Source organism: Urocitellus parryii, chromosome 10 (assembly GCF_045843805.1).
Source record: "Urocitellus parryii isolate mUroPar1 chromosome 10, mUroPar1.hap1, whole genome shotgun sequence".
NCBI classification, from domain to species: Eukaryota; Metazoa; Chordata; class Mammalia; order Rodentia; family Sciuridae; genus Urocitellus; species Urocitellus parryii.
The window spans coordinates 76484886-76503568 of record NC_135540.1 but is presented as its reverse complement, the minus strand read 5'-3'; the positions used below and the strand labels follow the sequence as shown (position 1 = coordinate 76503568).

Sequence of the window (18683 nt, the reverse complement as noted above, 5' to 3'; positions counted from 1 at the left end):
GCTCCCTATTTACCTCTCTTATTGTTTCTCTTGCTGAGAAAAAACTTTTTAGTTTAAGTAAGTCCCATTTGTTGATTCTTGTTCTTAACTCTTGTGCTATGGGTGTCCTATTAAGGAATTTGGAGCCCGACCCCACAATATGTAGATCATAGCCAACTTTTTCTTCTATCAGACACAGAATCTCTGATTTGATATCAAGCTCCTTGATCCATTTTGAGTTAACTTTTGTGCATGGTGAGAGAAAGGGATTCAGTTTCATTTTGTTGCATATGGATTTCCAGTTTTCCCCACACCATTTGTTGAAGATGCTATCCTTCCTCCATTGCATGCTTTTAGCCCCTTTATCAAATATAAGATAGTTGTAGTTTTGTGGATTAGTCTCTGTGTCCTCTATTCTATACCATTGGTCCACTTGCCTGTTTTGGTACCAGTACCATGCTGTTTTTGTCACTATTGCTCTGTAACATAGTTTGAAATCTGGTATCGCTATACCGCCTGATTCACCCTTCCTGCTTAGAATTGCTTTTGCTATTCTGGATCTTTTATTTTTCCATATGAATTTTATGATTGCTTTCTCTATTTCTTCAAGAAATGCCGTTGGGATTTTGATTGGCATTGCATTAAACCTATAGAGAACTTTTGGTAATATCGCCATTTTGATGATGTTAGTTCTGCCTATCCATGAGCAGGGTATATTTTTCCATCTTCTAAGATCTTCTTCTATATCTCTTTTTAGGGTTCTGTAATTTTCATTGTATAAGTCTTTCACCTCTTTTGTTAGGCTGATTCCCAAGTATTTTATTTTATTTTTTTGAGGATATTGTGAATGCAGTGGTTGTCCTCATTTCCATTTCAGAGGATTTGTCACTGATGTACAGGAATGCCTTTGATTTATGCGTGTTGATTTTATATCCTGCCACTTTCCTGAATTCATTTATTAGCTCTAATAGTTTCTTTATAGACCCTTTTGGGTCTGCGAGGTATAGAATCATGTCATCTGCAAATAGTGATAATTTAAGTTCTTCTTTTCCTATTTTTATGCCTTTAATTTCTTTCGTCTGTCTAATTGCTCTGGCCAGTGTTTCAAGAACTATGTTGAACAGAAGTGGTGAGAGAGGGCATCCCTGTCTTGTTCCAGATTTTAGAGGGAATGCCTTCAATTTTCTCCATTCAGAATGATGCTAGCCTGAGGCTTATCATAGATTGCTTTTACAATGTTGAGGTATGTTCCTGTTATCCCTAGTTTTTCTAGAGTTTTGAACATAAAGGGATGCTGTACTTTGTCGAATGCTTTTTCCACATCTATCGAGATGATCATATGGTTCTTATTTTAAGTCTATTGATGTGGTGAATAACATTTATTGATTTCCGTATATTGAACCAGCCTTGCATCCCAGGGATGAATCCTACTTGATCGTGGTGCACAATTTTTTTGATATGTTTTTGAATCTGATTCGCCAGAATTTTATTGAGGATTTTTGCATCTAGGTTCATTAGAGATATTGGTCTGTAGTTTTCTTTCTTTGAAGTGTCTTTGTCTGGTTTCGGGATCAGGGTGATGTTGGCCTGGTAGAATGAATTTGGAAGTTCTCCCTCTTTTTCTATTTCCTGAAATAGCTTGAAAAGTATTGGTATTAGTTCCTCTTTAAAGGTTTTGTAATACTCTGCTGTATACCCATCCGGTCCTGGGCTTTTCTTAGATGGTAGTCTTTTGATGGTTTCTTCTATTTCCTCAATTGATATTGGTCTGTTTAGGTTGTCTATATCCTCCTGACTCAATCTGGGCAGGTCATATGACTTAAGAAATTTATCGATGCCTTCACTATCTTCTATTTTATTGGAGTATAAGGATTCAAAATAATTTCTGATTATCTTCTGTATTTCTGAAGTGTCTGTTGTGATATTGCCTTTTTCATCTCGTATGCTAGTAATTTGGGTTCTCTCTCTTCTTCTCTTCATTAGCATGGCTGAGGGTCTGTCAATTTTATTTATTTTTTCAAAGAACCAACTTTTAGTTTTGTCAATTTTTTCAATTGTTTCCTTTGTTTTGATTTCATTAATTTCAGCTCTGATTTTAATTATTTCTTGCCTTCTACTTCTTTTGCTGTTGTTTTGCTCTTCTTTTTCTAGGATTTTGAGATGAAGTAAGTATGAGATCATTTATTTGTTGGTTTTTTCTTTTTTTAATGAATGAACTCCAAGCAATGAATTTTCCTCTTAGAACTGCTTTCAATGTGTCCCATAGATTCTGATATGTTGTGTCTGTGTTTTCATTTATCTCTAAGAATTTTTTAATTTCCTCCTTGATGTCTTCTATAACCCATTGATCATTCAGTAACCTATTGTTCATTCTCCAAGTAATGCATGATTTTTCCTTCCTTCTTTTATCGTTGATTTTCAGTTTCATTCCATTATGATCAGATAAGATGCATGGTATTATCTCTTCTCCTTTATATTGTCTATGAGTTGCCCTGTGACATAATATATGATCTATTTTTGAGAAGGTTCCATGTGCTGCTGAGAAAAAAGTGTAACTGCTTGATGTTGGGTGGTATATTCAATATATGTCAATTAAGTCTAGGTTTTTAATTGTGTTATTGAGTTCTATAGTTTCCTTATTCAACTTTTGTTTGGAAGATCTGTCCAGTGGTGAGAGAGGTGTGTTGAATTCTCCCATGATTATTGTATGGTGGTCTATTAGACTCTTGAACTTGAGAAGAGTTTGCTTGATGAACACAGCTGCACCATTGTTTGGGGCATATATATTTATGATTGTTATGTCTTGTTGGTGTATGGTTCCCTTTAGCAGTATGTAGTGTCCCTCTTTATCCCTTTTGATTAACTTTGGCTTGAAATCTATTTTATTTGATATGAGTATAGACACTCCTGCTTGTTTCCGAAGTCCATATGAGTGATATGATTTTTCCCAACCTTTCACCTTTAATCTATGTATGTCTTTTCCTATCAAATGCATCTCCTGTAGGCAGCATATTGTTGGGTCTTGTTTTGTGATCCATTCTACTAGCCTGTGTCTCTTAATTGGTGAGTTTAAGCCTTTAACATTTTGGGTTATTATTGAGATATGGGTTGTTCTTCCAGCCATATTTGTTTATTTATGTTACTAAACATGGCTTGTTTTCCTCTTTGATTATTTTTCCCCCTTTTACTGTGCTACCTCCCACTGTTGGTTTTCATTGTTATTTTCCATTTCCTCTTCCTGTAATGTTTCGCCAAGCATGTTTTGAAGAGATGCTATTCTAGCTGCAAATTCTTTTAACTTTTGTTTATCGTGGAAGGTTTTAATTTCATCTTCCATCCTGAAGCTTAATTTCGCTGGATACATGATTCTTGGTTGGAACCCATTTTCTTTCAGTGTTTGAAATATGTTATTACAGGATCTTCTAGCTTTCAGAGTCTGTGTTGAAAGATCAGTTGTTATCCTGATTGGTTTACCCCTAAATGTAATTTGCTTCCTTTCTCTTATAGCTTTTAAAATTCTCTCCTTATTCTGTATGTTGGACATCTTCATTATAATGTGTCTAGGTGTGGATCTCTTATGATTTTGCACATTCGGCGTCCTGTAGGCTTCTAGGATTTGGGATTCTGTCTCATTCTTCAAGTCTGGGAAGTTTTCTCGTATTATTTCACTGAATAGTTTGCTCATTCCTTTGGTTTGGACCTCTATACCTTCCTTATCCCAATGACTCTTAAGTTTGGTCTCTTTATGTTATCCTATATTTCTTGGATGTTCTGCTCATGGTTTCTTAACAGTCTTACTGAGCTGTCTATGTTCTTTTCAAGTTGAAATATTTTGTCTTCATTGTCTGATGTTCTATCTTCTAAGTGTTCTACTCTGCTGGTAGTATTCTCAATTGAGTTTTTAAGTTGGTTTATTGCCTCCTGCATTTCTAGGATTTCTCTTTGTTTGTTTTTTTATAACCTCTATCACCCTGTATAGTTGATCTTTTGCTTCTTGGATTTGTTTATGTAATTCATTCTCAAAGTGATCTTCCATTGTCTGATTTTGCTGTCTAATGTCTTCCTTGAGACTCCAGATCATCTGAAGCATGTATATCCTGAATTTTTTATCTGACATTCCATCTGCTGCAGCTGTTACCTCTTCTAAAGTTGAGTAGACCTGCATTGCTTGTGGTCCTTTCTTTCCTTGTCTTTTCATACTGCTCGCATTACTTTCTGCTTGGTGAAACTGTTGTGTTTTTGAAATTTCCCCCTATATATTTATATTGCTCTTGTATAGTTGAAAAGTCTCCCTTGCAGGGGTGGGCTGCGGCTGTGCTCCTCCTCCAATTGGGGTGATCTGTCTACCACGCTGATGGGCCGCTGGGTCTGTTCTGCTGGTCTGTCGCAGGTCTGCGTACCTTGAAGGCGCAGGTGGTGGCTCTGCTCTGCCCTTACACCAATTGGGGTGACATGTCTACCAGGCTGGTGGGCCGCTGGGCCTGTTCTGGGCGAGGGTGGTGGCTCTGTTCTGCCCCTACTCCAATTGGGGTGATGTGACTACCACGCCGGTAGGCCACTGGGTCTGTTCTGGGCGTGGGCAGTGGCTCTGCTCTGCCCCTCTGGCTTGATGACAAAGTGAGAGAGACTCTGGTGTATGTGACTCACTTTCTTTACCAGGAGACCAACTGTTTCTGTCGCCGCTGGTATGGATGAAGTTATCTCCTCCACAGGTTTCTGATGACATCAGATCTCTGCCATGTTGGTATCCCATGCAAATGGCAGCATTTCCTTCCCTTTGCAGGGTGACCAAAGCAACGCGTGTGTCCTGACTGGCCCTCACAAGCCCCTTCTCAATCCTGTTGACACTGCCTATGAAGGCTCAGTTGGTATTCACCTCTACAGTATTCAGCAGGACCCGGACTGAGAAGCAGTTTCCGAAGGTTCTTTAGCCCTGGGCCAGAGCAGTTCCTGGAGCCGGAATTCGGCCGCTCCGGGCTTGGTGTATGCTCTGATAGGAGTAAGCTCCAAGAAGCAGTTTCCATGGGTTCTTTAGCACTGAGCCTGAGTAATTTGTCTGCGAGACACAGGCGAATGGCAGCCTGAAATTACCTGTTCTATAGCTGAATGAGCTGCGATCAGTCGAAAACAGGGATGGTGATGTCAGCTCTCTAAGATGGTGGCCGCTGGCTTCCTCTGTGGTCTGACCGATGTGGAGAACCAAATTGGACCGCTTCCTTCCCCGTCTCAAACCCAGAATTCAGCACTGAGTACAGTGATTGCGCAGCTGGCAGGAGCCCACAGAATCCGCAGCGCTGTATCTTTGCGTTGCTATCTCATCGTTTCCCAGCGCGCGACGCAGACTCTAGCCGCGGGGCGATTTGCTGAATAAGCAGCGTGACCCTCCGTGCGGACAAATCGCTCTCATTTGAGCCCTTGTAGCTGATCCTCGTGCGATGAAAATCCTTCCTCTAGGTTTTGGAGCACCCCAATTTTGCTGGAAATTCCTAACAAGATAGCTTTTAGCAGTTCTAACTCGTCATTTTCCCGCACAGTGACACGGTACACAGGGGTGATGCACTCCCTTCATCGCCATCTTCCCCCCCCCCCATGGCTTTTTAGATAGAACAGCAAATTCAAGATTTATGAAAGAAATCATTAAAAAGGTGGACTTCAATAAAATTTAAAACTTCTCCCTGAAATAACGTGTCATAAGAATCAGACACACCACACTGAGAAAAGACATCTGATTTACCTAAACATATTAAATATACTGTTATCTGAAATAAGCAAAGAATTTCTAAACCTCAAAAATAAAAAAAAGACTCAATTAAAAATGGGTCAATAATCTTAACAGACACCTCACCAAAGAAGATGGCAAATAAGCATAAGGAAAAATCTTCCCCATAATATATCATTGTTAAATTAAATTGAAACAATGTACCACTATAAATCTATAGAATGGCCAAAATTCAGAAAACTGACAATACTGTGAGTGAATAATGACATATGGAGGCAATAACAGAGAAAAAGTCATTGAGGTATAGAGACAATTCATTTGCAGAACAGAACTTAGCAGTCTATGTAAGTATAACAACAATTGAGTGCCAATTATATGTGAAACATTTTCTCAAACCTTATAAAGCTTTGGAGAGAGGTGTTATTGTCTCTATTTCTTGAAAAGAAACTGAGGCTTAAAGAAGTTTTGCACTATTATAGTAGCCACTCGGCACATGGCTATTTATTTTTTAATTTAAATTAATTAAGACTGAAAATCAAGTTTATCATTCATACTAGCCCCACTGAAAGTACTCAATAACCACATGTGTTTAATGGTTGCTATCTTGAACAGTGCAGAATTATAGAACACTTTTATTTTTGTAGAAGTATTATTGGACAGCTGGTTAAGGGTACTCAGCCTGATCCCATGACTTATAAATCATGAAGTTTAAAAGCAGACTTGTTCTACTGCAAAGTCTGCTCTTCCCACCAGCAGGAGAATGGGCAATTATGAGTACATCCTGATAATGAACTAAAGATTTCCTAAACAGGGACTCACTAAGCATGGCCTGATCTTACCAGAACCAATCTGAAAATGAAGGTTGAATAAGTCTAAGCCTTAAAGGGTCAAGCAGGTAGTTGTGGTTGTAATAGGAGCTGATGTTGTAGGGAACAAGCAATTACTAATTTGCTGACTCCGTCTACTTAGCATATGATCTTTAGTTCACCTTTGAGAGTGAAAGGGAACAATATAATATTTATGCATGGACTAGGAGTTGTAGCTCAATGATAAGAGCACTTGCCTAGCATGCTCAAGGCCCTCGGTTCATTCCCCAGGGCCATATGCACACATACAAGTTATGCCAGGCACAGCATGTACCAGAACTGTACTGAGCATATACAGTCACCCTGTTAACTGGGTATCATGTGTGTTATAAATATACAAAATTAATTCTGTACGTTTACCTTTACATGTTACATGTTAACTGGGTATCATGTGTATCATAAATATACTAAATTAATTCTGTACATTTACCTTTATTTTTTGGTAACTTTTATATAATTATTCTTCTAGAATAAAGACTGTAAGGAAGTTCAAAGTATATTAGTCCCTTTTTCTTTTCATGGTTCTGGGGACTGAATTCAGGGTCATACACATGCTAAGCAAGTGCTCTACCACTGAGCTACATTCCCATGCCCATAAAGTCCATTTTATTTTATTTTTTTATGTTTCTTTTTCTTAATTTTTATTTATTTTTTTAGTCATACATGACAGCAGAATGTAATTTGACATATAATACATACATGGAATGTACCTACATCAATCATATTGTCTATTCTATTCTGCTGCCCTTCCTATCCTCCCTACTCCTCCCCTCCTCTCCCATCCTTTCTCTCTATCCAATCTAATGTGACACACTTTTTTTTCTTTTTCTCATTACAACATCATATATGTATTCCATATAACAATGAGGTTCTCCTTCCATCTTCCGTGCAACTCCCCTTCTCCCTCTTTTTCCCTCCCACCTCTCTTCCCTATTTAGTGGTAGTCTTCTTCTCATGCTCTTCCTCCCTATCCCATTTTGACTCACCCCCCTTATATCAGAGAAGACATTCAGCATTTGTTTTTTAAGGATTGGCTAGCTTCACTTAGCATAATCTGCTCTAATGCCATCCATTTGCCTGCATAATGCCATGATTTTATTATTTTTTAGTGCTGAGTAATATTCCATTGTGTATAAATGCCACATTTTTTAATCCATTCATCTATTGAAGGGCATCTAGGTTGGTTCCACATTCTAGCTATTGTGAATTGTGCTGCTATAAACATTGATGTGGCTGTGTCCCTGTAGTATTCTTAGGTCTTCAGACCCATAAAGTCCATTTTATACAAAGTAGTTTCTATTTTTTATATGCAATCATAGAATTTTTCAAAAATATAAAAGAATAGAATGAATCTATCAAGCCAGTTTTAATAATTATCAACATGTACCAATCTTGTTTAATATACACCCACTACTTCCCTCCACCTACTCCACTGGATTATTTCAAAGCAAATCCATTTTATCAAACCATTTCATCAAATCAGGTTCATTCCAAGGAGCTGAGAAAGATTAGAATGGCATTAGCCAGGGATTCATTGTGTAACAGTCTTCAAAAGTCCTCTCTGTTTTCCTCATTAAGGAATAATAGCCAAAAATGGAAGTTAAAACACTTTAATTCATAGCCACCTAAACTAATCATGTGAATTAGTTTAATGTGAATTATTTGTTGTATTTTTTCTTTAGATTTCTTCCTTTTACATCTAAACATTTTGGAATAGCTTTTCTCTAAATCCACAGTACTTCCATTTTCCCCCAACATCACAATTAATTTTATCCATATCCTGTAAACAAAATGTTTATAGAAATTGAGAAATATCATGGTCTCTCTATGGACAAAGTAAATAATTAAAAATTTTTAAAAAAATTTAAACACAACAAAAGTAGTGCCTATGACCCTTTAACAGGCTTTAAAGTAAGGAAAATGCTTCCCTTATCATAATTTCTTGGGTACCAGGACATCTCTTTATGCACAGGTTCTCATTTCCTACTCATGTAAGCTACTATGAGACACGGCTTAGCCAGCAGACCTGGAATGCTGGAATTGGTGGCCTGAATTTCCTAGTTAAGTAATATCATATGATGTGTTTAGGCTTACTGACAACATCACTTAATAAATAAGGGCATGGTGAAGATCTTTTTGATAAGTGTTATTATAGGTCATATTGCAATAAGCATCTCTATTTAAACATGTTTGTTGGTTGGTTTGTTTTCATACTAGGGAATGAACCCAGGGATCTTCTACCCGAGCCATATCCCCAGCCTTTTTTTTTTTTTTTTAACAGAGTCTCATTAAGTTGTCCAGACTGGCCTCAAACTTGCAATCCTCCTGCTTCAGCCTTCTGAATCACTTGGATTTATGTTTGGGTGTGGTGGTGCATGCTTATAACCCCAGAAATTTGGGAGGCTGAAACAGGAGGATCACAAATTCAAAGGAAGCTTCAGCAACTTAGTGAGACTGTGCCTCAAAAATAAAAAGGCTGGGGATATGGCTCAGTGGTTAAGTGCCTCTGGGTTTAATCCCTGGTACCAAAAAATCAAAAACAATATGCTTGTTTAGCATATATGAGGCCCTACATTCAATCCCCTGGGCTGAAAAAAAAATGTGCTTGGGAAAATGCTTATGATAGATAATGAAGGAGGGCAATTAAAATGCAGTGTATGAACATATATATGTATTTTAGAGGTGAAAATACCAGGGACTATAGGTACAGATCAGTGGTAGAGCTTTTGCTTAAGCATGTGGAAGCTCTGGTTCAATCCCCAGCACAGGAAAAAAAAATAATACTCATAAAAATACCATCAAAAACTGGAAAGAAAATATGCCAAAGATCAGTAATGATTAACTTAGGTCACTAGCTTTGCAGGGGGATGACTTATTTTCTTTTTTTATGCTTTTCTTTATTTTCCAAAAAATTTCCTAGTGGGTTTATGTTGTCTTAATAGTCAATACTTTGTGTTTTCTTATATCTTGTGCAAATCCAAATCCTGACAAAAGATAATAACTATCCTAAAGGGCAAGAGTTAATAAACAAACCAACCAAAACCCCATAAAATTCACTTCAATTTTGGCCAGGAAAAACAAATCAAATAATGAGGATGAAACCACTCCTCCCACCCTTTCATCTCACCATTGGAAACACATTGATTTGTGGGTTTTGGTTCTTGGGCTAGATAAGGATCTTTGTTTCTGGGTGAGTCTGAAGATCAGCCAGCAGGGGAGTGAAAGTGAGAACCCCAGAGCCCTTCCATTCTTTCTTTTGTTTCTCCTTCACACAGAGAGCCCATATCCTTTAGTTCAGTCTTTTCTTTTGAATTGCAAAGGCTCAAGAAGAAGAAAACTTTTTGCAGATAAACATGTTGAAATGGGCTTAGAGAAATCAGGCTGCAAGGATCTGCTTTTAACTTCCTCCTTGAAAGAGCTACTGTTTTTACTGAAGGACTTTTCAGAACAGCAAATTACGTGCGGCACTGGGAGCAGCCTATGAAAACAGGAATAACATGTTTAAGTGATAACATCGCACCAGATACAATTATATAACATTTTTTTTCCCTCCTCTGCACAGTTGAGCCATAACTGGCCTGAATGAAACTGCTAATTAGAATGGTAACAAGTCTTAACTGCTGGGATAAACAGAACGCATTTGTTATATTACAAATTGCACACCAATCTTGTGAGGTCTATAGTATTATTGGTTCAATTTTACCAGATGAGATAACAGGCTTATGGAGATTAAATAGTGTGCCTAGAGGCACATGTCAGGGAAGTAAAAGAGCCAGAATTACAAGGTAGGGCTACCTGCCAGAGAAGCCTGTGCCCCTAACCACTGGATGGCACAGCCTTACCATAGTCAGCTGATAAAAGCCAACCACACAAAATGCTGAAATTGTCAGGTCACATCTTCCTGCCTCTGGGTTTCCTTATCGTTCCCCTAAGGTTACAATTACTGCCCTCTCACACACTGGCAATGATGACAAGGGCAAATCTAGTACTATTAAAAAGTTTGACTCTCCTGAGGTCCAATGGACTCAGATTACAAAACATGTGTGTGTGTGCGTTCTAAGTATATGCGTTTAGAACAAGATTTTAAATAAGCCAAGAGAAACTTGGTCTTTAAAGTAATGCTATAAATAAGTCTTTCATTTATAAGGCAATGATTGTGTATGTATGTGTTCTTATCCGGGCAAATTTGAATTTCTTGATATTTAGTTTGGATAGGTACATAAAATACAAACTCAGGAAACACATTTCAGAAATGAGAAGTCAGAAATTAGAGAATGGAAGGATTAAAGGAGCACATGGATTTCTTATGAAATAAAAAATACTTTTTAAAAAGAATAGGTGTTGGGCTTGGAATATAGCTTGGTTGGTAGAGTGCTTGCCCTGCATGAACAAGGCCCTGGGTTTAATCCACAGCACAACACACACACACACACACACACACACACACACACACACACGGTGAATTAGGAGAGCACCCCAAAAATACCTATCAATAAAAAAACAGGAAAGCTACTTTTTTTAAAGTCTTGATGTAAACTATACATGGAAATTTGATAAGATGATTATTCTGAAAGGGATAAACTAGGTAGTTACATTGCCTGGCATATCCAGATGTATCTACTCCAAGGGTCCTTAGCAGGGAAAGCAGGTGAATAGGTGAGAAGTCACCTTTTAACTCAAGTATTTATGAATTATTTTTACAAAGATGCCATGTTAATAAGAAAAGTTTCATGAAATGCTCAGATTGATTTTTATTTCACTGTCTTCCTAGATTTTTTGCTCATAATTTATTAGCACTTTGAACTAGACCATACTACTTATGATTATTCTTCTGATTTTTAAAAAATATTACTTCTCTCTAATGAGATGAAAAACAAACTCTTGCAAATGTATATTCCAGTGTGTTAAAAGTTAGTTTGTATATTTATCTTTCATTAATCAATGTTGGGGTTTGCACATAGTGTATATATTGCAAGAAAGAGCAACTGAGAATGTTGCCCTGGCTAAGGGCAAGAACCGTACTTGTTTTGTTCACCATGAAGCTGTGAATTACAGTGTCTCAGAGAACACATTCCAAATTCCCAGCAGACGCTTGAAACTGGGGAGCCCACCAAACTCTACAGGCCCTGCAGCATTGTCAGAATATCTCTGTTCCGGAGTATACCTGTTCTTCCATGTTTTTGCCCTGGTATTTCCTTATATGATGGTGATAAGAATCCTAGAAATTGTATTCAGGGGCACTTTGCCACTCATCCACATCCCAGCCCTTTTTGCTTTTTATTTTGAGATAGTCTTGCTACAGTGCCCAGGCTGAGCTCAAACTTTCTGCCCTCCTTCCTCAGTCTCCCAAATCGTAGGATTTCAGGATCACATTGTGCCTGGCTACTCTGATGTTTCCTTTACTTCACTATTCTTGTGCTTTGAGATCATTATTAAATAAAATAGTGTTAGTTGAATAAACTCCTATGATACTACAACAGTCAACCTAACAGGGGCAGCTACTAAGTGCCTAAGGCATGGGTAACATATACAGCATGCTAGACAAAGGGGTGATTCACATCATAGTTGGGTCAGATGTTCCCAACCATGCACTACTCAAAACAGTGTGCAATTTAGGGATTATTGTGAATTGGGATATAGCATTGTATATATTCACAATACATTGCACTACTCAAAACAGTGTACAATTTAAAACTTTTTTTCTGGAATTTTTCTTTTTTTCTTTTCTTTTTTTTTTTTAAAGAGAGAGTGAGAGAGGAGAGAGAGAATTTTTAATATTTATTTTTTATTTTATTTTATTTTTTTTTTTTTTTGAGAGAGAGAGAGAGAATTTTTTTAATATTTATTTTTTAGTTCTCGGCGGACACAACATCAGTGTTGGTATGTGGTGCTGAGGATCGAACCCGGGCCGCACGCATGCCAGGCGAGCGCGCTACCACTTGAGCCACATCCCCAGCCCAAGGAATTTTTCATTTAATATTTTCAAGTCCCTGTTGATCACAGGTAACTGAAGCTATAGAAAGTAAAACCACAAGTACTATATGAGCGAGTGGGCTTTAGCACTAAACTGGTTTCATCCAGCCACTGCCATTTTCTAGGAATGTGACTTTGGATAAGTTATTCAACCTCATATGTGAATGGGTGATGATTATTGAAGTTCCTACTTATTAAGGGTGTTGTTAGGGTTAAATGACCAACATGTAAACAATGAAGATCAGCTGTTATTTTTCATACAACTATGTTCCCAGCTGGGTTCAGAGTAAATATTTGTTGACTGAATAAATGAATGCCAATGAATCAATTCCTTTTATTCCTCTTTTGGACCTGTTAAGGGGTATAACTATATGACAATTCCATGGTGTTGATGTATAACAGGTACTCTGTACTGTCCAAGTGAATAAAGATAATAGAGCTATCAGAATAAAAGAAGCCTAAGTTAGCAAAATTACCCACTAGTACTCATATTCTATCCATTTCAATTGTAAACACTTTTTATTTCTAAATAGATATATTTAATTGTTTTATAATAAGAAAAAATGCCCTGACATCCATAGAGTACTATGTCACACTAAAAAGTGAGAAACTTGTTACATAATTAGTTTATGTCAAGGTTAAGTTAAATCAGCTATTTAAGACTAACATAAAGAGGTTTGGTGCGGGAGCTTGTAATAGCTATTTATCTAATTTAAATACATACAAAAATGTCAGAATTGATCTTTATTTTTCAAACAGACATAGTCAGTGAATGCTCAAATTCACTGTGAAACTAGCTAGCTATGAGCTATGGTTGACTCAAATTATAAGTCTCAGTCCATTCACACCACTAACAAAATATCCTAAACCCAGGTAGCTTAACACAACAGAAATTTATTTTACACAGTTCTGGAGATTGGGAAATCCAAGGTCAAGACAGATTGGTTATCTAGTGAGAGCTCAGTTTCTAGCTTATAGACACAGTCTTCTTGTTGTGTCTCACAAGTCTTGGGGTCCCCAAGGGGACAGCTCTTAAGCCTTTTAAATAAGGAAACTAATCCCATTCATGAGAGTTCCACCTCCACGGCATAATACCATTTCTTAATACCATCATACCTTAGGGGTATGGATTTCAATATATATATTTTTCAGAGTGAGGCATTAACATTCAGACATAGCATACGCAAATATAATGTTGTTCAGTATTAGCTCCATTATCACATGTTGGGGAATCTGGCCTCCTATTGCCTAGAATATCCAATATTCAGAAAGTATGATTTATAAATATCTCCAGGTGAGTTCAAATTGGACACAATCTCAGAGATGACATTCTGTACATTTTTGTGCCAAGGACTTGCTAGCTTGAATTAGTTTGAAATGCCAAGTCAGGAAAGAAAAAAAGAAAAATGATCTGAATGCACAGTCTAGTTGAGCTATCAAATAAAATATAGCATGCCCAGTTCAATTTCAATTTTAGATAAACACTGAATAATTATATTTTATACTATGTTTCAAATACTTCATGGACATATTTATACTAAAAGTTATTTATGATTTACTGAAATTCAAATTCAACTGAGCATTCTGTATTTTTATTTGCTAAGAATGGCAAGCCTACATTCTGGTCATAATAAGCACATAAACTTTCATTTTTAACCACACCATTCCCTTATCCATTCCTGGGTGGTGGAGAAGAAAGGAACACAAACATAAGAAACAGTGGATAATATTTAATATTTGTCTTGGCTTTGATCAGAAAGAAGAGAAATGGAGAAGAAAAATAATACCTACATGATTAACATTTTTACCACATTAGGGCAGTTAGCTATTATCTACTTGCAGTTAAAATCTGTTCAACTGAGACTATCAGGTTCTTCAGAAACTTAAAGTTCTCTGCTATGGTTCAGGAGGAAAAGAGGTGACAGGAAATCATGAAATGGGTAAGATATGAGTTTCTCAGATTCTGAGCCTGCAATGTGGGCACAGTGCAGAGAGAGCACAAGAGTCATCTGATGGAACTTAAGACAGTGGCTTTCAGACCCACTTATCCCACTCCTGAGTATATGTACAAAGTAATAAAAATCAGTATGTTCAGGAGACTTCCCACTCCCACATTCATTACCACATTATTCATAATGGGTGAGATATAGAGTTGACTTAAGCGTCCATCAGTGGACAAAGAAAATGTGGTACACACAAAATGTGATACTAGACAGCCTTAATGAAGAAGGAAATTTTGTCATTTGTGACACGAATGAACCTGAAGGAAATTATGTGAAATAAGCCAGGAACAGAAAGACAAAGATTGCCAGGCACAGAGGCGCATGCCTATGTAATCTCAGCGGCTTAGGAGGCTGAGGCAGGAGGATCTCAAGTTCAAAGCCAGCCTCAGCAACTTAGCAAGGGCCTAGGCAACCCAGTGAGGACTTGTCTCAAATAAAATATTTAAAAGAGGGGCTGGGGATGTGACTCAGTAGTTAAGTGCTCATGGGTTCAATTCTTGGAACCAAAAACAACAACAACAAAGACAAATACTGCATGATCTTTCATGTGGAATCTAAAACGCTGAACTTAGAGACAGAATGGTGGTTACCAAACCAGAGGAGGGTGGGCTTTGGGGAGATGGCGATCAAAGGAAAAAAAATTCCACTGAAGGATTAAGTCCATATTTATTGTATTAAAATAATGGCTTTCAAAATTTAGTCCCATCAAACATACTACAGACTAACAAAGGTCTAGATATATTTTAATTGCTAAAGTGAAACAATGCCCCCTGCAACTTAACCATTTTCTGTAAGAATTATCATTATTAGTTGGCAGTGGTGGGGATTGAACCCAGGGCACTAAGTGTAAGTGTTCTAACACTAAGCTACATCCCTAGTCCTTCTGTATCAATTCTAGAACAGATGGCTAGCATTCAAATTCTAGCAGCTAGCACTTGTAAGGCTCAAATAACAACTTCATTATTGCAGTTAAAATTCTCAAAGCCATAAAATCAAAATACTGTTGTTATACTATGCCTTGATAATGAAGAAACCAATATATGGAGGTTCATTTGTCCAGAGTCACACAGCAAGGAATCAAGCCAAGATTATGTGGACCCTAGAATCAAGGCCTTATGCATCTGAGAATCCAGAGTTACAAGGGCTGACAAGCATACAGTCCTTGTGGTCTACTAGGCTCTGTTAAGTGTTTCTTATACAATTTTATATACCTTTTAAATATTGAATTCCCACACAATTTTCAGATCTATTATCTGTATACTTAGAGGCATTATGTAAACTCACTGAAGACCATGCACTTGTTAAATAATGGGTTAGAATTTTCTTTTGCTTCCATGGTATGCTGACAGTCTGACTGTCTTCTAACCTCTTTCTTTGCCTATTGTGGTTTCCACTTAGGCCTTTGCATTTGCACTTTCCCCCTCCCCCTTCCTCCTCCTTCTTTCTTATTTCTCCTTTCTCCCTTTCCTTCTTTTTCTGTTACTGGGTATTGAATCCAGGAACACTGAGTCCACATCCCCAGACATTTTTTTGTTTTTTGAAATGTTCTTGCTAAATTGCAGTGACTGACCTTGAACTTCTGATGCTCCTGCCTCAGCCTCTTGAGTCACTGGCAAGTGCCACCATACCCAGATGCACACTCATTCTTAGAAGGATGTTTTCCAGTCTCTCTACTCCAGGCTTCACCTCTAGGCTGTCAATTTTTCATCTTTTCCTTCGGTCTTCGTTCCCCTGCTTATACCAGGTCTCACACAACTCCTGTGACCTCAACATTTTCACTTCAGTGTTGGATTATTATCTCAAAATTTGAATGCCCAAAATAAAATAATTAATAGTACCTGGAACTTACTAGGTAGTTCAGTATTTTTTTCTTCCCTGTCTTCCTCCAATTCTACCTATTTGCTTCCAGGAATGGCCCCAGCAACCACCTAGCTAACCAAGTAGAAAACATGCCCATTGTTCTGACACCCCCGACTCCTGTCTCCATATGCAGTTGGTCGACAATACATTTTGATTCCACTTCCTATTGTCTCTTAAATATTTTGTTCTGAAATGAGAAATAATTGAGATTCCATGAGGTAATAAGAGTGAGGCCATCTTCTCTTAGGATTAGTGCCCTTATAAGAAAAGATACCAGAGAGATTTCCTTCCCTCTCCATCATGTGAGGACATAGCAAGAAGGAAGCCAAGGAGAGGGCTTTCACCAGAAAATGACCATGCTGGCACTATGCTCCTGACCTGCAGCCTCCAGAGCTTTGAGAAAAGAAATTTCTATCATGTGAACCACCCAGTTATTTTGTCATGGCAACCAAAGCTAACAAAAAATTTTGTACTGAGAGTGGGGTGTCTTACAGGCTCCTAAAAATGTGGAAGAGGCTTTGGGACTGGGGGATAGATAAAGGCCAGAAAAACTTTGAAATGTATCCTAACAAAAGTTCAGATTGCCATGAAGGGATTATTGATAGAAACATGGACCATAGAGGTGATTCTAATAGGGCTCAGGAAAAAGAGAGAGAGAGAGAGAGAGAGAGAGAGAGAGAGATCCTCTATCTTGTTAGAGATTATATAAACAATCATGAACAGAATGTTGATAGAAATAGGTGAATGTTAAAGTGCATGCTGATGATGCCTCGGAAATGAGGAATGTATATTATTGGAAACTGGAAGAAAGGTGATCCTTGTCATAAAGTGGTGAAGAAGTTGGCTGAGTTGCATTCTAGTGTATTGCAGAAGGTAGAACCTGTGAGTGATGATGTTGTAAGTAATTGGATATTTAGCTGAGGATATTTCTAAGCAAAATACTGAAGGAGCAGTTTGGTTCCTCTTAACTCTTTCTAGTAAAATGTGAGAAGAAATGAATTGAAGAAGTTGTATGTAAACAAGAACCATAACTTCAAGATTTGTAAAACCCTCAGCTAGCCCATATTGCAAAAATGAGAAGGCACATTTGGAGGAGAATACCAAGGTGTGGCTGGAATATGACTTGATAATGAAATCATGGTGTGATAGTCAGCTTTTTGTCAGTGTGACCAAAATACCTGACAAGAACAATTTAGAGGAAGAAAAGTTTATTTTAGCTCAGGATTTCAGAGGTCTCAGTCCATGGTTGGCAGATTGCATTGCTCTGGACTCAAGGTGAGGTGGAACACCTTGGCAAAAGGGCGTGGTGGAGAAAAGCTACTCAGCATAAAGCAGCTGGGAATGAGAGAGAGAGAGAGAGAGAGAGAGAGAGAGAGAGAGAGAGAGAGAGAGAGAGAGAGAGAAAGAAAGAGACAGCAAGCACACATGTGCCAGGGACAAACTATAAACTCAAAGGCATGCCCCCAGTGACCTACTTCCTTCAGCCATTTCGCACCTGTCTACAGTTACCACCAAGTATAGTAGTCCTTTTAAATTATTAATCCTCAAATGGATTAATCCACCTATTAGTTTATTCATAATCTAATCATTTCACCTCTGAACATTCCTTTGTTGTCTCACACATGAACTTTTGGGGGACACCTTATATCCAAACTATAATAGTGGGGTTATACAAGCAGAAACACTCCAAATTCGAAGGGCATGGAGACAGGACAAAGTGAAAGAATGCAGTAAGACTTCTTAGATTCTATAGGACAGTTAAATAGAGATATTTTGACTGCAAACTTGTGCTATTGCTCAAGGAAAAGGAAGAAAAGGGAAGGTGACTCAAATATCATAGGATTGTGTCCTTCGTTTCAAAGAGTGGGTACACCAGTGTAGTTTTTCATCTATTAATACCTATTATATTACTTATTATAGAATAATTATCTCTTTACATGCTGATACTATCAAGAGATTTTGTAATCCTTTTTGGTTTTGTCTCTAAACATCTGATTGATATTCCACATTTGTTCTCTGGATCACTAGTGGTTTGTGAACCATTATTACTGATCAATGACAAGTACAGAAACTGAAACACATTTGATGTAAGTTATTTGTTTTATTGTTTTTTGCTTTTTTGTGTGTTTGCTTCGAGATAGGGTCTTACTATGATGCCCAGGCTAGTCTTGAACTACTGGGTGCAAGTGATCTTTCCAAAGAGCTGGGACTACAGGCATATACCACTGTACCCAGCACTCATAAGAGAGATTTTGTAGTTATCTGACAGTAATTATCATTGAA

At 37.7% G+C, this 18683-nt stretch overlaps 1 protein-coding gene across 1 annotated transcript in view; it reads left to right on the top strand.

Annotated features, from left to right (window-relative positions):
* The window catches only part of LOC113178538 (WD repeat and FYVE domain-containing protein 3-like), a 56259-nt gene extending 51195 nt beyond the window's left edge, over positions 1 to 5064 (top strand). The window contains exon 10 of the mRNA XM_077803131.1: positions 4864 to 5064. Within this exon, the coding sequence (XP_077659257.1) occupies positions 4864 to 5064 (201 nt within the window). The remainder of the gene's footprint in view (positions 1 to 4863) is intronic.
* Positions 5065 to 18683: the final 13619 nt, after the last annotated feature.